The 21,499-nt window shown below is 40.3% G+C and overlaps 1 protein-coding gene across 3 annotated transcripts in view; it reads right to left on the bottom strand.

The window, feature by feature from the left end:
* Window positions 1-3,355: 3,355 nt before the first annotated feature.
* CTDSPL2 (CTD small phosphatase like 2) overlaps window positions 3,356-21,499 on the bottom strand; it is a 39,516-nt gene continuing 21,372 nt past the window's right edge. For 2 of the 3 annotated variants that reach the window (XM_086756925.1, XM_086756926.1), the window contains exons 3-13: window positions 18,580-18,718; window positions 17,703-17,852; window positions 17,200-17,415; window positions 16,051-16,129; window positions 15,662-15,773; window positions 14,723-14,809; window positions 9,573-9,635; window positions 9,398-9,477; window positions 6,942-7,068; window positions 6,009-6,104; window positions 3,356-5,475 (exon numbers count right to left, since the gene is read on the bottom strand). In XM_086756925.1, the coding sequence (XP_086613051.1) occupies window positions 5,410-5,475; window positions 6,009-6,104; window positions 6,942-7,068; window positions 9,398-9,477; window positions 9,573-9,635; window positions 14,723-14,809; window positions 15,662-15,773; window positions 16,051-16,129; window positions 17,200-17,415; window positions 17,703-17,852; window positions 18,580-18,718 (1,215 nt within the window). In that variant the 3' untranslated portion in view covers window positions 3,356-5,409. Of the gene's footprint in view, window positions 5,476-5,766; window positions 5,934-6,008; window positions 6,105-6,941; window positions 7,069-9,397; window positions 9,478-9,572; window positions 9,636-14,722; window positions 14,810-15,661; window positions 15,774-16,050; window positions 16,130-17,199; window positions 17,416-17,702; window positions 17,853-18,579; window positions 18,719-21,499 lie in introns of those variants that run through there. The other variant, XM_086756927.1, reaches the window with a different exon arrangement.

Raw genomic sequence — 21,499 nt, 5'->3', positions numbered from 1 at the left:
TCCGAACAAAAATGCTTGCTGTCAACATTTTAGGGTTGGGTTTTGTTTTTTGTTTTTGTTTTTTTTTACAAAATGATGACTACTGGCTAGGAAAACGATGCACCTGTGCTACTTCCCATCAGCCATTTATCCACTTGTTTAGGATTGGATTTAAGCATCGTGAACCTAAGATGCAACCTGAAGTGACACGGGTTTAGTGTAACCAAACCTCTGAGAGCAGTCCTTCAGCCTCTTCAGGATACACAGCGACACTTCTCCAGCTGAAGGAGTTTCATGTGACAATTACTTTTTCCAGAAACGTTGTCTCCCCGTGCACCTTCACTTAACTTCCACTCCGCAGCAGCTTTGACTGGCCGAAACCCGGGGCCCTCGTTGCTGTAAGCTCCTCCTGCGTTGTGCCACGGCTGGTTCTGTCTGGATCAGCTCCCGGATATGGATCAGCTCCCAGTACAGGCTTCCCACGCGGCTGCACGAGCACCAGTGCTGGCAGGAGGTGATGATGACCCCGGGAGGGCAGAGCAGGAGAGACAGCCCCCAGCATCCATCAGCCCAGGCTGCTGGTGACCCTGCTGCAGTCCCAGGTTTTCGTGTCTGTTTTCACATTCCCGCTTCATACTGTTCACAGAATGTGTTCAAACTCCCTTTTAACTCCACTCCTCAGAACACTTTGCCTGAAGATACCAACGGAACGCCTGTGCTGGATTACTTCTCCCAGAAAGAGGCATTTGTCTTCTGAAAACGAAGACATTTACCTCCTCAGGAGGCGAGGACCATGAACGATGAGCTGTGCGCTGCAGCCTGACACTCACTGCATCGCAATTGCCTCATTTCTTCTCGTATCAGTCTTTGATAATGAGCTTAAAGAGGTTTAATGGCCTGAAACATGGACTTAGCGTGACTGCAGGCCAGACGAACCATCTGCCTCTTTGCCACACGGATCCATAGAAGTCCTCTCACAAGAGAGGCACTACCTATTGAACGTAACGCTTCACTGAAAGTGGAAGACATTACTTTGAGTGATTTGTTTCTCTTGGCACCTGTCCATCTGAGCTGGTATCGTACCAGTAGGTATTACCAGTTTTTTAAATTTTTAAATTGACAATAGGTTGTGAATTTTTAGCCTTGGCTTCTTGCATTCTATGACGTTCCAATTTAGCTGTCTGTACTAGATTCAGTTCAACTCTGCAAGCAGTGATTTTATATTTAAATTTTGGCTTTGCAAAGGTGCGCTCCTGAAGCTCTCCCAGTGGAACACAACGCGAGCTCAGCACAGCGAGGGGAGGGAAGACGGGACCGTTAACTTTCCTACTTCCCCACACTTCGGCGCACTCAGTGCCGCTCCAGTCCTTGCCTCAAAGCAAGAGGAATGACAGCGAGGGCCAGCGACTGGAGCAGTAGCCACGCTTCCCTGCCATGCAGGCTTCTTATCAGAGGCAGGCGCTCGCCTTAGTTTTCATATAAATTGTGAAGTGATGAATCTCATCAGCTACTTGAATACACTAATGATACACGGTTGATTCACATTGGTTTAGACACAGAAGAATGATTTGCAATGCGGTGCTATAAGGAAGCCAGAAGGAAAAAAAAAGAAATATGGGTATTTACGCAGTAGAGCAGTAGAGTTGTAATATTTTCGTGTTTCTGGACAGCTGTCCTTACCGAACAACCAAGCTCTGCTGTTACAGCTGGTGGCAGACGGGTTGATGAGATCTCCACCCACTCCACCTTCTCCTCCTCTGCTCCTTCCCGGTCCCTCTCCCCACCGGGGCTCGGCGTTTCTCAGCTGCACCAATCCAGCCAGCAGTAGGACGGCCCTCGAGCCCAGAAGTCGGGAAGAACTGCGTTCGGGGAGCGGGGACGACGTGCTAGGAAAAGGACACTCGCTTCTTGCAGCGAGCGAGAGAAAGCAAACTGTTCAGCAGCTCTGCTGCCCATGGCAGGCTGACCCGACAGCGCTCCCGCCACTGCTGCCGGCTGTTCCGCTGCACAGCACTTGCATACCTGATTACTTCTGATAACGCACGTAAGGGCTTTGTTTAAAGAAGATATGTCTCCTTAGCGTGCCTTTGGTTGATACCACTCTTGTTTCGGGAGATTTTTAATCAGGTCTTGAAACATTCAGGCTTTCTGATACGTTTCAAAAGTAAGGAACAAGTGTTTTCCTACACAGATGGAAGGCGAAATGAACCAAAGGTGGACAGGAAGCCAGTAATACCAAGGTGCAGGCTGTTCTAACTCTAAGGCAACTAAAGGAAAACAGAAGATTGAACATGTATTGCCAAAATACGTATGAAATGTTCTTTTGCTGTCAGAACCACGAATGCTCAAACTTAGAACACAATACATATGGACATGTAAAATTAACACACAATTAACACAACTGAGCAAAAGACCACAAACGAAATCATCGAGAACTTTGGAAACAGGATGTTATGTTTTCTAATAATACATAAAATTGGAATAAATGATACAGCTACAAGATTAACTGCTGAAGTCGCGCAATTCTACATTCAAGACTTGAGTAATGCACATAGCTGAGCCTCCCCCAGTTAGCCGTGTCAGTTCTGCTGTGCACAACTCGGTCCAGACTCAGGGAAACTGGCAAGTCTCACCCTCCGGACCAGTAAGACGAAAATAAAACCTGATGGAGTATAACTTTGCTTCACGCAAAGACCATTTGTGCCAGAAGTGTTTGACGTTTTTAGGAACTTACATTTTGAAGAAGGTGGACTCATTCTGCAAAGAAGGTTCAGAATGATAAATACCAGACTTGCAGCACATTAAAATATTAATATTTAATACGTTCACTAAGCAGTCTCTTATTTTTGTTGTGCAGCTATGTAGATCTAAATCCCTCCATTTACATTGTGATTTCCCTCACTGATCTATCATCACAACACAGATACAGCCGTAAAGTGCAATGTATGCTTTGGTTTCCTTAACTAAAGAAAGCACTTTCAGAATGGTTTTAGCCAGAGCTAGGACCCAGGTGTTTAAGGACATCACTTGAACAGGTGATCGGCTCTTTTTACAATCAGAGGAAGCGATGAGCTACTTAACCAAAATCGCTTCATTCTGGTAGACTACTGAATTTTAAAGCAGTTCTATTATGTGAATTACTTGGAGAAATTTGGAAGAATTCCGCATTAAACAAGGATTCACTGTTAAACTAATTAAAAATCTTAGGTTTACATTTTATGAACAACTGAAAAACAGTTGGCAAACCATGTAGCAGTTCAAATACAAGCTGACCATTTCCAAAATCTATAAATATTTCCAGAACCGTCTTACCGACATAAAAACGGGAAGGGACGGGGATGGTTACAGGGTTCACACGTCTGCGCAAAAGCATATATAAAGGTAATGTTATGTACATTTTATTTCAATAAAGACATAAGACAAACAGCATAAAGATGCCCAGATGCCCTAAAGATAAATACATTTAAAAGATTCTCATTAAAATGAATCTGTAGTATTTCTTTCCTGCAAGCAAAATACCTTTCTTTAAATACAAAAAAAAAAAAAAAAAAAATCAGTATTCTGAATTGCAAATGTTTTCACTTTTTTGCAGAAAATCTGCTATGATGATTTGTTTTTAATGAATAAGGATTTTCCACAAAACAGGCTTGCTCTACATGCTAATTCTTTTAAACAGTTCAGTGACACAATGTGCTAGCTACATACACAACAGATAATATAGTAAGAAAACACTCAACCTGATGAAAAGTTAAAATCTTCATTAATACACTGGAAAAAGTTGACATAACTCATGCCTTTTAAAATCAAAAATACAAAAATTAAATGTTTTCCTAAAAAGATTTTCCTTATTTTAAGGACTCATTTGAAAATGAAGCTGCATGTAATTTGTACAATAAAATTGTACAAGTAAACAGGTAATATACATAAAAAATTAATTGACATACTTCTCAATTATCAGTTGTCCACCTTTAATTTCCAATACTGTACTTTCTTAACAAGCATACAAAATATCAAACTTCTCTTTAGAAAAAGTGCCGTTCTGTGACATCTTTTACACAAAAACAGTCTGAGCCTGTGGCGTGTTAATGCAGTCGCGAGGCAAAGCATCCTAACTTTTACAAATTATACCTTCCATAAAAAGCCTCCTGAACAGGAGATTACACACCGTTATAAAAATATCAGCCTCTTGCGGCAGCTGCATTAGAGAACCACGGCTGAGAGACTATTTCCATATCGCGTAGCAAACCACTATGATAGCAGGCTGGCTGCGCCGGTGGCCGGAGTGTACTGTACCACAGGATTGTGCATAGTTACTGCCGGGTACCCTCGCTGTCACACCGGGCGTAAAACTGATTGTAACGACGAGTGCCACAGCGGTACCGTCAGCCCATGCCAGATATCTGAAAATACTGAGCCACTGTGCAGAACACTTCAATCTTGGAGGAACAGAAGGCAGCAGTAATTGAATTGCATCAAACCTAAGAGGTGACCACGCTAGTTCTCCTTTCAAGATCGGCATGCACAGCATAGTCTGAGGTATTCCTTGTCCATCAGTTGTTTGCGCCACTGCGAGATACTGTCTGTCCAGAGTACATGCCATCACAATGGTTTAAAGTATTCTGAATATTAGTTATTCTTATAGTCTTCTTCTCTAGCCAGTCTCTTGATTTTTGAAAAGATTTCAACTACAGTAGAATATTACAGAAAGAAAATATAAATGCAGGGGGTTTCTTTTAAAATGAAACTTACATGGGCTAAAACTAGAGAATATTTTTAAACAAATATACAGTATGCAGGCAGACGAAGCAGGAAAACGGCCATCCAACTGTTTAATAAAAAACTAAATTTGGCTATTTCCAGAAAAACTATGAAGCGCCTCAACTAAAAGGAATGCATAATGAAATTCTAATCTAATACAGGTCAAAAATGTAAAAAGGTTATAAACCTTAACAGGAAAAATAAAACAACTTTTACTGGCCATTCCTGTTGAAATGAGAATCTTAAAAGTAACAGAAAAGTGGCTACAAACCCACTTAAGAGCACCAAACAGAGAGAAAATACGAGTCCATTTTCAATCTCTGTTATATCATAAAATCCTGTGTTTCTACAGGTCAAACTGCTGGTGGCAGAAACAGAATTCTTTATAAACTGCAGATGTCCTGTACATAAAAAAATTTCAGTGGAGTTGCACTAGTTCTAAAGACTGTTCTGTTCTAGCCTACCTACTGCGTGGTACTGTATTGTACTGAATGTATTCGATCTCAGATATAGAAAGTCTCTTTCTGTAACCCTTGATTATTGTTGGGCACCAAAGATAAGAAAAGCAAGACGGGGTACAAAAATGCAAAATTTCAACAGTAATGGCAATGTTTTGTTTTAGTCCAAAAGGGTCCTGCATTTTCTCCCCCTTTCGCAGTTAGGCAAAAGGCTTTAATCTGGGGGTAGCAAGTCATGCAAGCGAAATCTGTCTCTGATGTGAGGTCGAACGTCTTCGTTCTGTAGCGGGGGAAGAAGAAAAAAAAAAAAAAAAGTGGAGTTTCAGGAGAATGGACACATCTATAAACCAGATTTTAATGGGGTCAGTTTTCTAACACCAGTATTTTAATATAACAAAGTACAAGCCGTGAATATATGTAATTACAAGGGACTTACAGAATAACTGTGGAAGACTCACAACAATTTAGGAGTAATTTATTTGCATTGTAAGAATAAAGGCATGCATGACAGCCAACAATAGGCATTATTCAATCTAAATACCTACAGATGCTCCATTTCATTGCAATTGATGTTGTAATACGCAGCTTCTTGATTAAAAGCACAGTTAGAAATAACGGCATTCTGTCTTTCACTGTGTCAGTAAGTGCTTATGCATACTTGAATTGCTGCCCAGAGTATCCTTTTTAACAGGAGAGCTACATGACTTCTAGCAGTCAATCTCAGTGACTCAAAAAATCCTAAAATACATGAAAACGCCTGAAAGAGCTAACTAATATACTGGGGGCTGGGGGGCAAATAAAGGAACCACTTACCAGCTCTACAAGTTTCTCCAGAAATGGAATCAGTTTTAGGAGTTCGTTGTCATTTTTATCCATGAACCAGCTTTCTATAGGAATCCCATTTGAAAGCTAAAGTAAAAAAATCAACACATGATTTATACTTAATTTATCTAAAACTATGACTTGTGAAATAGCATTTTGGGGAAAAATGTTTCCAAGCTAGAGCGTACTGATATGTATTTTTCCTCTAAAGTTTGAATACAAACTCACTTCCAAAATATCTCCTTCCTTTGCATACTTCACTACAAAAGTTTCCCCATCAAAGCGGAAACAGAACAAGCTCTAAGAGTTCTGCTGAACTGAAAGGCGCTGGCACTTTGAGAACACCTGCTGTTAAAGCAGACACGGCTACTAGCTGTGTATTGGCTGCAATCTGTGCAAATGAGGCTAAGGCAAACTGGATTTGGGGTTTTTTTTGCTCCTTTAATGGAGGTGAGACGTTAAAGATCACACTCTGCCCTGTATCCGTATAGCGGGAGTAACTGGAATGGTTGCATACCATACTTCTGGGAAAATCTAAATCCCAGGTATAACTCTGTAATGTTAAGCATAAGCAATTTTCACAGCTGGGCGACATTTCAGCCAGCGTTCTTCATCACTCACTAGCATGACAAACCTAAATCTACAAGAGAGCACAAGCAGCAGGCTCAGACCGGCTGAATGAGAAATAAAACCCACTGGTTATGCAGTCCCTTCATGTAAAGTCACCCAGTTTGCACGTGAAGCTCCTCATAAAAATAAGAGAAAGGCAAGCAAACCGGAGCGATTTGTTTGTTTTGTAAACTTAAATACAAATTTAAGCACAAAACTTAAACAAGAAGTGAAATCCAAAGGCAGGGTTTCAGTGCCTGCCTTCAGGAAGCTTTTTGCCCTATCTGCAAAGTTTGCTGACAGCAGCATCCTCACCTGATAAGCAAAGGCTTGCGGTGAATTGTCAATTATGATCGTTTTTGAAAGATCTCTACCAAGAATGTTTAAGTCCTTTATGTAATTTCCTTGTACACAAACACAATGCTCACGGAAAAGTCGATGCCTGTGATTAAAGTAAAATACTAATTAATGAGACAAATTACAACATCTACGTTGCACAGGGGAAAAGAAGAGTTAACTTTGCCAAGTGTTAGCCATTTTTTTTTCCTCTTCTGATCTACTTTGCCCCTTTTAAATAATTGTTCCCTTTTTTTTTTCCATTCCCTTGTGAGCTTCTTACAGGTAAAATTACTAGTTAAGGTCATTTTAATTAACCTAGTTCTGCAGGCAGTTGTTTGTATTGAAACAGAAAAGCTCAACTCAAATGTAACAAATATTTTTCCACAGGATCTCGCTTTCTAACAATTTTTGCAGATGCATTGACAAAGGGACCCCAGATTCTCAAATGGTTTTGGAAGGCCCTAAGATCAGAGATTAGTTCTGCACAGGAGCCAATTCATTGGGTTTTATTATCCCTTTATTTTGTTCCAACTGTTAAAGCACACGGCCTCCCTATGCCACTGCATGCTAGAACACAAAGAATCAGACTAAATTATTTAATTTTTGTTACCCCTCTTCGCAGTTAACCTATTTCAGCTATCAGAGCTTGAAAAAAAGCCTTGAGGCCAAAATATTCCATCAACTCCTTCCTTTCCAATTAGTCTACTCCCTTTTAATTTATTACAGAAGAAATACATAGTAAATGGATGGATAGACTAAAAAGATGCAGATTAAAAAAATACCAGGAATAAAACTTAGACTTAATGGAATATGAATGTCATTAGAATTTAAAAATAAACTGTAACCTGAACAGATTCTCAGTTCTACACAGTTGTATTTCACCACAGTTTCTTTATGGCTGCTTTTATTTTTAAATGAAGTTTTTTTAGAAGCTGTACATAGTGTGCTTAATTTCATAAAGGGGTTGTGTTCCTAATGTTGCTATGGAGGAAAATAAGCTGATGCCTCGGCAGCGAGTGACTTTATATATAGATTCTGAGTCACGCGTGTGGAGTGCCTGACAAGCCTACCTTTAGGCTGATGCCAAAGCCAATCATGCTGTGATGGCAGCTTCTCAGAGGCACATGAATGAACTAAATTCACGCATCACGTGAACCTTTCTGCAAATCCTTAGCGTCCTGTTTGGCTGTATATTTTATTCTCTTTTTCCTGTTGCTAATGCAGTTAAACCTGCAGCCCTAATCATACATACTAGGTTCTTGGAGAAACATTTGTAATGCTATGGATGAGCCTTAGGCTCATTTTTGGTAAGTGCAAACACCTTACTTGTTCACACATCGTGTTCGGCCGTGTGATTCAGCTAGGCTCAGATATTCCAATGACTGAAAGCATTTGGAAGTCTAGTTCTGGCTGCCCCTTCAAAACGCAGCAGCAAGTAAGTTCACCAAACTAGGATTCTGTTGTCCGTGCCACGTAAAAACAAGCAGTAAGATGACTGCTGCTGGGTTACAACTACTGAACGCTCTATCTTTGTAACTCATCTTCCTTAGGAGCGTAACGTGCCTGAACTACCAAGTGAAAACAATGGATGCAACCACTGGCTCAGTCCCAATGATAATTTCATTATGTGTGTAAGAAAATTAACTTTTCCCTGACGACTACCACTACTAAATGCTGCAGAGAAGTGCTTTGCTAGTGATGTCTCAGGTACAGAATGTACAGTTCCGACTCTAAGCAAGCACAGCTGTTTACTTCCCTTACTTGGGACACTTTACGTAGGGTGAATCCCTGAGAAGACTCCTCTTTGGTTTCCACTTTCCTGCATAACAGTCCACCTTCCAGATGAGAATAACAGAAAGAATCTCATCTGGCAGGATTTCTTTATGCCTTAAGGAACTGTTCTTGAGAAACGCCGATTACTTCCAAACAACAGTCAGTATTAAGAAAAGAAATGAAAAACCAAAACAACTCTACTACAAAACTCACAAACAAATTATTTTGTGATTGAATAAGAAATAAAAACATGCTGATTGCGACGATAACTACACAATCTGTAATTTGTAAATAATAAATCCTAATAGTTCATTTTCTTTATTGCCAATGTGTATTCCAAAGCAGCTAAACCACATTTTTGATACCCAGGAGGTCATTTTCCATGAGCAAGCCTGATGTGCTACAGAGAATGAATGGGTCTGGGTTTTGGTCACAGAGAACAGCATAAAGCTGTCTGGTTTATCTTATCACCAGGGCAATAATTCAATCACTTCATTTCATTTTTCTCTCACTCTTAGACAAGACAAAAATCACGAAGAGTCAGTTAGCAAGACACACTGCAATAATGAACACGTCCACATCACTTCCTTCATCACATTTGTTCGGAAACAGCACTTGGTTTGCTTACAACAGGTATGTTCACAATTTTATATTTTTACCTGACCAGTTGCTTTTTAGGGTCTAGTATGTTCAATAACTTGTCTGCATACACCTTCTTAGAAGCGGTAAAAAGAATGATCTATGGATTAAAGGGAAGAAGTAATTATTTTAGCTATAAGTATTTGAAGACAATATAAAAATGAAATTCAAAAGGTAGTGTCTAGTCATTGTTACCTCATAAATCTGAGACATACGTTCCAGGAATTCTCGGAAGAATGGCCTTAACCGGACATAAACCTGAAGCAGAGATGGACTTTATATTAGAGATCCAAAATACTTGAGCTATCTGCACTACAAACTAGCAGTTTGTAAAGATTAGGTCAAAATGAGCATTATGAATACAGTAAACAGCAAATATTAACTTCCTACAGAATAACAACTCAATTAAAACAGTATTAAATTAGCTTGCAGCTTAAGCAGCTCTAAGTGAAAGCATAAGATGAAAAAATTAGGCTTAACAATTTTACTGGAAAATTTGATGGAATTAGAAATAATTTCAATTAAAAGTTGGGCAATCTCTAAAGAAGAAATGGAACTGGTTGCTTTGACTAAACATGTGGAATCAGCTGTCACCAGCTGGGCACCATTGCCAGACAATGTGTGCCAGCACATAAACTACATAATCTTCTTAATAACCTTCTTCCACTAAGAATTACACATTGAATACGGACGTGCCAGAAGCAATAAAAGGAAAAAGAGGCTTCAGCTGTTTCCAAATTTCCATAAATTCAAATCCCACCAGCACAGAACTGCACACATACATAAATTAATCCTTGCAAAAAACTGTAGGCTCGCGAGAGGAGATACCAAGTTAGGAGACTTCTGCATCTCTCACATTTAACTCAAAATACAAGGCTTGGGCTCACAGGGCGGCACCTACATAAACCTGTGACCTCAGGGCAGGGGCCAACACCACAGCAGATGTTGGGCACGTATCGAGCGCTGTTCTATTCCTGTGGAACAACATTCACATTTATATTTGAGTGATGGCCTGCTGTGGTGTTTGGCACCGATCTGCACCTGACCTCAACCAACAGTGATGACACATGCTAAGGGGTGAAATGACAGCCTCACGCCTGCTTACCTTTCTTTTTGGCTCAGAGATTGCCCACATACAGAATTACATGGTTTTGAGGAAAGAGTTACCAAAATATCCCCAAAGAGAGTGCACTGAACTGCTTTTAATTTCCACCAAGGCAATTTCAGCTTTAGGAATTTTTTAACAGCCAGTTAGGAATAGGCTTAAATTTACCTTCAAATCACAGTAAGTCTCCACAAAGGATAATGCATTACTTGAACTGAATTATGTCAAATTTGTATGTGGACACATCCATGTGACCAGAGGGGAAGAAAAGGGGAATAGTTTAAGTGAACAGAAAATTTCATCTTTTAAATTTGGTACGGCTTTTATCTGTTTCATTCTTAAAACATCTAAAGTTCTGACTTAAGTTTGCAGAGGGACCAGTTACTATAGTAACACTATAGTTCCACTCGGTGTCAAAATCTCAGATGACAACCATGAATTTCAGTATACCCGTAACATACCTGATGATTTCACCATCACTTCGCACGGTGAAACCCAGAGACAGGTTAGTTAGTTGCCCTGTGAAGCTGCACTTACCCACCGCACTTCCAAGATGAGCACTGTGCAGCACAGCAAGACCCCCTGTCCAGCCCAGCTGCACCCATGTACCCCGCCTGACCCTGGGGCACGCCAGACACCAACACCAGGCTGACCTGACTGCTCCTACTCTTACCTGGCACAGCCCAGGCATCTGCTGAAGGACAGACGGCATGGCAGACCGCCTTAGTTCAAACTGAACGAGGCACACACGATGCACAGACCCGGCTCTGGCTCCAGGCCAGGTAAACAAGCCCGACTCATTTCCGACTGGACCGTGTCTTAAGTGACCCAGGACAAAGACCACCTCATAACCAGCCAGAGCTGCCTGAAGCGTAGCCGGCCATGGCTCCTCAAGGGGCAGAAGTGCAATTCTAGAGGTTCTACTGAACTGAAATTAAGTCGTCCCAACCTAAGCCCAGATTTCTTTGTGGATGCTGCCCAAGATACACTAAATCTTCCTGGTTTCAGATCCAAAGCTGGATGACTCTTCTGTTATTTCCGAGAAACAGACAGAACAGAGTTCACTGGAAGGCAGAGCCAGGATTCACAAGTACGGTTTGCCTCACTCCACTGCAGCAACGAAGTAAAGCACCTAAGTCATCGATGGTGACAGTAAGATGGAATACATGTAACACTAGATTGAGTAACCTCCAACTGACCCCCGGAGTTCCAGAACATCTTTCAAGGATCACAGAGATCAAAGGGGATTATTCTGTGACAGATCAGTTCGGATGCATTTCAAGTGAAGAACTAAGTGAAAACATCTGCCTTTTGACTGTGGCCTGCTAATGTGCAGAAGGTACCCTCTGAGTGGAACAGAGAGTGGAATGACCTCATGTCTGGGACTTGAACCCAGCAACAGAAACACAACCTCTTTACCAAGAAAAAAAAAAAGATAAATTTATTTGTAAGATAAGCTGCTTAGCTTATTATGTAAAGTAATACAAAGAGTACAAAGTCTAAAGCCTGCAGCTGAAGAGCTGACCAGTTATTTTTGTTTTCCAGTCAGATGCAAGATAGCAGTAAACAGATACAGTATTTACGAAAACATCAGCTTTGCAAAGATTGTATTTTTACTAAGTCCAAAACTTAAACACTGGCATAATTTAGAGATTTTTTTTTTTTTTCTACCAAAGAAACACAAATAAATTCATTGTCTCAAAATCCTGAAGCAAGCAAGCCCAACTGTACCCACTTCACAGAAATCAGTGAGTGCAAGTGACTTATCCAAAGGTTTAAAAAACCCTGTATGTCAGTGCTGGGATTGCATTAAGTTTGCAGAACACTGCTCTATGCTCAGACATTAAATAGTTCTCTTTTGTGTAACTCCGTATAAGTTGTGAGAAATAACTTACGAGTGAACAAGCCCATATATTTAGAAGCTTTTCTTTAAAAACAGACCGTCACTTAGAATCACTGAAACAAGCAACAACAGAGCTGAGTTCCTGGACATGAAACCTTGTGCTCGACCCACAGGCCACCGGAGTCCGGCTGTATTCTATAGCAGACCTCCTGGAACCCAGGTCAATCTGATTCTCACTGCTGTAGTACCCTACGATGGCCAGTTCCGGAGCATCTCGTTGAGAAAGTGCCTGGTTTATCATCACACTAACTACCAGAGCACTGGCTTGATGCCTTCCGATGGGTAAGAAAAAGGAAATGCTATGAACCCAGGCTGAGCTCCGCAGTATTAGTCAGGCTGAATGTGAGAAAGGTAAGATTCAGTAGGAAAGTGAGCACTGAGCTAGGTTCTACTCTTTCTTAGAAAATAATTAATAGATAATTGTCTAATATTCCTGGAAAACCTACATGAAAGTGGTACATATTATGACACTAATGGAGAACATCTTCAGAAATGTCTCTTCCCCAGCTAGTATTGTTTTCAGTGGGCTACATTATGCAATACTTTATACATAGTAACTTGCTGACTTCTACTTTGCTCGGACAGCTTAGCATCTGCTTCTCTGTTGTCAGCTGAAATTACTTTCAAAATCAAATATAGAGATATGAAATTTGTACAGGACTATACCAAAGGTGATGGTCAAATTTATAAGCAAAAGAAATACTTTTAAAAGCTGATAAGCAGCTAATCACTGACTAAAAATGCTAAGAAGGGTATGAAATACCAACAAACTTCTCAGTTTTTATCACAGGAGAAGATTATTTGGCTTTTTGCGTCTTATACCCTAGTTAAAGATGAACATAATTGTATCCTTAAAATATTTGTCTTGCTTATTACCTGTTAGCTAGTAAGAGGTGAATGTGTTGTCAGTGTCTAGCGTGATGTAAAGTCGGCAAAACAGAATACGGTGATCAGGAGAGTGCTCAAAGACAACGGACGACTTTCTCAAGTCTGTGAGAAGCTATCGTTCCTTGGCAAATCCAGGCTAGACTCTACAGAGAGCGAAAACTTATCCAAGACCCACACAGTAACTGTACTGTATCAAGGCCTATGCAGGCTTGCCTCCAATGCTGTTAAATAAAGCTTTAGAAATATTGTAAGTTGCTCCTTCCATTGATTTCCATTTCCTAAAGGAAAAATCCTGGTTAGATCTCAGTATAAATACACAATCACTAAAAGGACCATGGTTGTAGACAGAAAATACTCAGATCACGCTAAGATCTCTTAAGAGAAGGAAAGAAAAAAGGAAGCTTTAGTCTTCCTGATTCTGTGTCAGTGTCAAGAACCTCCAAAGAACTAATCCTAAGGCTCCTTCCAAGTTCTGCCTGGGGGAAACTGCATGGCCATCACCAAATAAGAGATAAGAAACCCACGTTTAAAAGTTATTTCAGCTTTTCAGATTCCAAGGGTTTTAATATAAAATAGTGAAGAAAAACATTTTTTAAATCAGGAAAAATACCTGGACAAGTGTCCTTTTAACGTGCCTGATGACTGGCTCATTCTCCAAAGATACTACAGTGGGGTCCAATATGGTGCGAACTACATGGTGGGGAAGCTGTTGCTACTCCCAGGTACATCAGTCACACAAAAGGACCTGAGAACAACAGCCTGGGTCAGTGCAGCACCTCTGGTAGTTGCCGGAAGAGAGCTCCTCCTTCCCATGCTCGTTCCTCTACGGCATGTCAATGTGAAGCACACACACCTAACACCACCTCCTACAGCACAACAAAACCCGAAATCGAGCAGCCTCCACAAGCCAGTCCAAAAATCATCCTAAGTACCCAGCAGGCTCTCTCTGGGAGTAAAGAGCTAGAACTGGCACTGGCAAAGCGCACAGCAAGGCTAACAACTGAGACAGAAGCTAAGGTCAGGCTCTGAAGATGTCTTCTATAGAAAAAGAAACAATTAACCAGTGTGGACTGGTCCTCCCAGCCAAGGGAAGCAAGTCCACAGCCAGTGAGAAGCTGCACGTGGGAAACGATGCCGGCTAAGCTGGCAGTGCCCCTGCCTCCACCTGCTGCCACGGAGAAGGGCTGCTGCTGCCACCATCACGCACACGCCCTCCGCACAGGATGCGGGGACAGACACCAGCCCGCGGCGGCGGCCACACACCGCGCTCGGCAGAACCTCCAACCCAGGCCCTTGCCTGGCAAACCTGACACCTGCGGTGCAGAACCCGGGCAGCTGTGAACGCCAGACAGTACTCATCTCTCTGTAAACAAGGGAACAAACGCACACAGGCAGAATTCATCTTAAACAAAACAGAAAGGGATGTATCGTCCTCCCCACACTAATTACCTGGTAAATGACATCTTGAAAAAGAACTGGAAAAGTGAGTGCAGCATCTTCTAATTCATTTAGACTACAGTGCACTAGTGTTTCATCCTAGGGAAAAAAAGATGGTATAAAAGACAGAAAAGATTGTGAAAAGAAAGTTGAAAATGCAAGTTGTTTTCTGTACTTTTATGCTCATTCTAAGGTAGGATATTTAGTCTGAACAACTTATTTTTGTGCAAGTGCTGTCAAGACTGAAGAAGAATTCTGAGAATGAACCATACTTTGAAAAATTTCACTTGGAATTGTGTACTGGGGCATAATTATAGGAAGATATTTTCATTTCGTAAGCTGTCCTGTCATTCAGTTCAAATCTGCATCTGTCGATGGGAACGATCTATCCATTGTACGACCACTAGAGGACAGGCCAGCTGGTATTGTTCATGATAAAATAATGCTCCCGACATCATTAACAGGGTCTGAAACAACTTTCAAAACACAGGCCAAAATAAGCTATTATAAAGACAAATATATTTTCTCTGAATATTTTTAAAGTGGATTTGTGGCCTCTAAGAATAAGAACGTTTTAAGAATTAAGAGATTCATTCCTGACCAGTCTTGATGCAAGACATATGAAGCTGAATTTTCTTATTTATTACATCTTCTTTTTTCCCACGCTGAATTTAGGAAAGCTTTATGGGGACAGTTAACTCTGACATGTTAAAAATTTTAATGCTTTTTTTTTTTAACAGGATGTTAACTATCCAACAAATGCAGCAAGCATTCTACTCTTGCCACCATGAATTTTTTTTAATGCAGACTATAAGTAAAAATACTAAGAATTGCATAACATTCAACAAGGCCTGTTTGTTTAAAGCAAACATTACTAATTTCAGCAACAAAGAAAATAAATTAAATGCTACATACCCCCTGCTTTTAGTATGTGTTTATAAAGATATTTACCAAATCTAGAACTAATGAGAATTCTGGTGTGCTTCTTGTTTTCAGTGGAAGAGCTGGCTTCCTGTTAAGTTGTTCTTCTGTTAGTGGTGGAACATGTTTGATGAAATAATATCTGAAAAGAATACAGATTGTGCTGTAGAAATGTATATACATTATTTAACTGGTAATGTTGTAGTCCTACTTCATATTTCAAATATTTAAGGCTGCACAAGAAATAAGTATTTTAAATTGGAAAAAAGCCCCCACAACAATATACACTTATTTTTTAAGTTACGAGCTTTTGGAATTCATTACCATAACATAAAAATGTTCCAACTCAAAAAACCCTATCTTAATCCACTTCCCAAACCGATCAGTTTAATGTTTTCAGGACAAACATTAGCACTTACGGATCAAAGACTTCCCAGTCTTCTTCATAGGTGGCTTCTGCATGAGCTGATGAGTAGCCACTGTCTGGAGATACTGGTGCTAAAATGCAATTAAAATGACCAAAACAAAAAAAATAAAACAAAAAACCACAAGAGCTAGTCTTATTAGTGCAGTTTGGAAAAGTGAAAGTGTGCACTTGACATATGAGTGCCCAAACAACAGTGATAAAACTTCTCCCTCTTAGTCCCTGTGTCTCATCTAGAAGAGCCTGCACGGCTCCTCAGGAAGCTACCCGAGCACTCGGTGTCACATCGCGCTACAGAACTCCACGACCTGGCCAGACTGGATGTGCCTGTAGGACACAGCAAGGCGCCCACACAACCTCTGCTGATGTGAACTACCTGGATGCGCGTCCCAGCCTAAGCAGCTAGCACCACTTCCAGCCGGCAGCTCGCCCCCCCGTGCCTGAGGGGCCCTTCTGAAACGAGGCAACAGACCAGATCCAAAGGGCTGGACTGGACCTGTGGATCACACATCGGCCCCTCTACAGAGAGGTGACATTTTCTTCCCTGAAAGGAGCCCTCAAACACCTCAGTACTAAACTACCAGTGTTTTGAGGGTCTAGAGAGGATCTACGTAACCGTTAAGAACTTGATGTTGGCCATCCACAAAGAGGAGAAGCTGAATTTTATGGATACAGCTTTTGGGAAAAAAAAAAAAAAAATGTCTGATGAGTCTTTTGAAGAAAATGTGCAAAATTAATGTAGGATCTATGTTTCTCATTCACCTCACCATGCTGTTCTCATGTAAGATATCAAAAAGCTGCATATTTCTCTTTCATGGTCAGCAAGTCTAGGGTATACATTTCAGGGAGGAGGCCTTAAATATTAAAAAAACACCTTTCTTCTGGAATCTTTCTTTTCATTTGAAGAAATGTTACGAGGTCAACTGAGTTACACCAGGAATAGATGAGACTTGCCAAAACTGTGTCCTTGGTGCATAAAACAGACATGTCTACTAAACATAAAAATCAATATTAATACTGTTTGCATGCCCTAAGCAAATGTGAAATATTAATTTATACAAAATGCAGGTGCTAGTATTTCCTTGATAGTACAAATTGCATGCAGCTTCAATACTTGAGTCTAAGGCAAGGACACATTTCTTACCTGTAAGTGGTGGCAGGTCACGGTCATTTGTCTCCTCCACTTCCTCTAGGCCATTGTTGACAGCAGACCTGACCTGCACAGCTTGGCTCGTATACGCTGCTCCATTGGTGGATGTGGCAGTACTTGTAGTAATCTCATCTACCTGTTCCATATCAAGCTGTTTGACTATTTCTTCAGCTTCAACAGCTTGTCCTGGAGAATCTGATCCTGATGTTCCTAAATTAAGATTGCAGTACACTCATAGTCATTATCTTCAGCTGAGTTACCTGTCAGAATACTGGTGGTCATTATTAACCACACAAGAAAACTTTCAGAATAACTGAAGATAGCTGCATTTCATTCATGTTACAAAAATAAGAACCAAAACAAAGATCATGACAAATGTCTTTTATGTTTGGGACAAGGAACTTTTTTTATTATTATTTTTTTAATTTTTTTTTTTTTTTTACAAAAATTTTATCATTGTTAGCTTTAACACCATTGGCTTTTTAAATAATACTCACCATTTTTATTTGCTGGTGAAAAAAAATTGAAAACAGGAGAAAATATGGTGCCCAATAATGTAGTTCGTGGGGGACTGCCAGTGGTAGGATTATCTTCTAATTTTCCATTTTGCTTTACGTGTTGGTTTGTCATTTCGTAACTTCCAGCTTCTGTAAAAGAAAAATTATGAAGTATAATATCATGCTTCTGGTCTTCACAGTTACATCCTCTCTTTCATTATTTCCACTATAGAAAAGATCCCTCTTGCTCATGGTTCAACTTGGTTGACCAAAAAATTAGCCTAAACAAACCAGAACCAGAGCCAGCAATTTAGTCTCAACAAAAAACCAAAATGCCAATTTTCAACAGCATCTTAAGTTTAACACTACAAATTAGGAAGCACTCATTGTTTATGTAAGGTCTCTTCTGATCTAAGTTTTCCTATGGTTCCGTGACAGAAACCGGTCTATGTGTTTGACAGGTGCGTTCAATATCTCAGGACACCGGGTTACTTCCACAACGGTCATGAGTTGGGAAGTCATATTTCACTTTTTTTTTTTGTGAGAAAATGGGAGAAAGCTAAACCAAACAATTATCATTGGCTTTTCAGAATATTTTTTTTTTTTAAGTTAAATTAGTTCCAAAATGGCTGGTCAAGATCACATATCCAAATTGTTCTTACAAAGATATAATGGATGTGTCTGAGAAGTAAAGCAACTGTTGCTTATAGTCTTAGAAATTTTGCTACTATTAGCTCAGCCCTGCTCTCACTAAGTCAACCACAAAACCCTTAATAACCTCCACCACTGAAGAAATGTCCTGCATTAAGAGACATTAAGAGCTGTAAGACTCCTGAATCTCCATTCAACCACAACAACACACAGAGTATTTACAAACCTCCATTCATCTGACTTTTCCGTCGTACTCGAGAGATCTGTTTATTAGGCTTTTCTCCTGTTTGAGGTGTGGATGTAATCAAGTTGTTATCTATATCCCGATCAATTCTACTTCTTTTGGCAGGATTTTCTCTTTCTTCCTTAAAATAGAAAAGGAGGGAAAGAAACACACTGAATAGTGCCTCTTTTCTCCACTGAATACTACCAGAAAGTGTTAGCTGTTAGAGAAAGTTTCACAAAGATCCATTTATTGTTCCATTTCCAGATGCAGAATATGCAACAGGTATCTGGCCAGCTGGAATTTTAAACTAATTTAAACTGACACAGCTCAAGGTAAACAGCAAAGTACTGAGAAAAAAAACCCCTGTACTTGGAACTTCTGTAGCAGAAAAATTGCCGTTAAGTACTATTTCACTGGACAGCCAGTTTATAAATATTTAAGTGCTAGGGAGTTGGGGAAATGTAGAGACAAGGCAACTAAAGTTATCTGAAACTTGATTTCTCTGCCTGTTAAATACACAGGAAGTAAACTGCACAGCAGTACCCAATACGGAACTCTCCACCAGGCTCCCTACGGAAGGGGCCTTGCCAAACCGTATACAGTATATAACTTGCTGCTGTTCAATCCGAATCAGATAGTACATGGCAAAACTCAGCTGTTAAAAATGTTGTAAGCACGGGTTACGACCCAAGGGCTCTTCTTAGCGTTAGGTAAAGGACTGTTCTTCCCTGTGGCACTTACATGAACGATACAGAACTAAGCATTTTTGCATATTTTCTGTGCACAAGTGGATGTGTAGGCACACGTGTTTAAGTCAGGTTTCTTCCCCTTTTTCCCCAAAGCACCTATTACAGCTTAATAAAATGGCAATCTGAGATCTAAAGCATGACCATACAGAGTACGTTGAAATGCAAGGTGTGAGACAATGCAAAATAAATTGAATTAAATATAAAAATAAATCACAAGGTCACAGACCATATCAAAGTTCATTAAAATTTCAGTTTTAGAATTACAGTATTACCTTTCTGGAGCAGCAGTTTCACATCTTTAAAAACAGAAGAGAAAAACAGTTTGCATGCTCCCAAAAAAAAATTCAATAGATCTTTTAGAAATATTAATCTCAAGCCCATGCTAACAGTACAGCAACTAAAAGAAATATCAACAAACATGGAAAGGTATTGACAGCCACATCAGAAGACAAGTGAACACCACTGATCCCAAAAGCTTCCTACTGGCAATATCCTTGACCAACAACCTTGGTGAGAACAATCTAGTTGTATGCACCATGAATCCATATAACGAGAGAAAACAGATGGCTGACTGAACTGATGAAAGAACAGTAAGGCATCCCAACTTCTTGGTAACTTGTTCAAATGCTCAACACCAGGGAAAAAAATGAGCGAAATCAATTAACTTCTAAGAGCTGTCCATTGGCCTTCAATAAAATGAGTTGAGCTTCCATTCTGCTTTATGGAAAACAAGGGTGGAAACATCACAGAAACTACAAGGAAACAGGAAATGTGGCTGACAGTATCAGCAGAGGCATAAAGCATCCACTAAACCTGGAGATCCCTCGCACCAGAAGAGGGGCTATCCCTGTGTGGGGGAAAGCTCACACTGCCGTGCCCATCTGGTACCAGTTAACAGAATTTAAAGGTGAAATTAGATACAATGTCATTGTGCTATGTAGTTGATACACTGAACATTTTATTGCACAGACACAGAATTAATACAGCTATTATATGTATTCATATAGCACCCCATTGTGAAGTCTATCATCTGTTCAGTTCAGTACAGCCTCTCATGATCAATAACGGTGCCGTAAGGAACATGGCAATGTCACACCGACATCAACGTTTTGTTTGCTCTTGGCTGGTTTCCAGGTACCACGCGTGTACTAAGGAATGGCCTGAACTGAGACTGGAAGTAATGTGAGCGCATTCCAAGTCAATGCCATTTCTGACAGGGCTAGAACCCCAAACCAAACAAGTTCAAAGGAACTTGCAACAGCGAGTTTTACAGTACTTCCCACGTTAACATTTTTTTAAAAATGTTAATAGTACTTCGTGTAGGCAAGCATGTACCAGTTTTTCTGGTATATCAGAGTTGCCATTTTGTAAATGACAAATGCTGTCGCGCACTCTGACTGACACACTGCTGAAGTTTTGGGTTAATTGAGCTAACAGACACATTTGAAGAGCCACATTGCAGTCTCTGGTTTCTCTAACTGAAGAGCTATGAGGTTTTTCCAGGTTTTGCTTAAGGAGTATTTCTAATAAGACGTCTTTACCATACCAGATAAACGACCTGTGACTGTGATCAAACTCTCATGATAGACTCCTTATGAAGACATGTATTGCCACAAACCCACGCAGCCGCCACGGAAGCGGAGATTTAGATTTCAGCATACCCATAAGCTACGCAAGTTGTACACACAGACTGTCTCAAAGAGTTGTAACGTTTCCATGGCAGCCACAAGACTGCTCTGTGAAGTCATAAGCACTCTGGAACCCAGCCCGGCAGTATCAGTACCGTGCCATGCTAATGCCACGGGAACCCCTCCAAGTCCTGCTCCAGGCACGGGAGAGGACATGAAAGGAACAGGAGAAAAATGTGGACATTTTATATTAAAAAACCTATCAAGGAAAAAAAAAAAGAATGAAATGTAATCCAAAGATTCAGGAGAGGAAGAGAAGAGGGGAAGAGAGAAAGTTAAGAAAACCTTGAAGAGACAAAGGAAAGGAAAACCAGACATATTTCCCTTATCTTAAAATTCCACTGCAAAATGTTTTGCTTAGATGTCAGCGTTTTGTTGCAGTGGTTCTACAGACAAAACGTTGCACTACTAAGCTACACTACAGATGCTGAATGTAAAATAGGTTAATTGGCCTGCTTTAATGAAAAACAAAACGTAAGCAGA

This window comes from Chlamydotis macqueenii, chromosome 12 (assembly GCF_036417535.1).
Source record: "Chlamydotis macqueenii isolate bChlMac1 chromosome 12, bChlMac1.mat, whole genome shotgun sequence".
Taxonomy (NCBI): domain Eukaryota; kingdom Metazoa; phylum Chordata; class Aves; order Otidiformes; family Otididae; genus Chlamydotis; species Chlamydotis macqueenii.
This window is presented reverse-complemented; position numbering and strand designations above follow the sequence as displayed.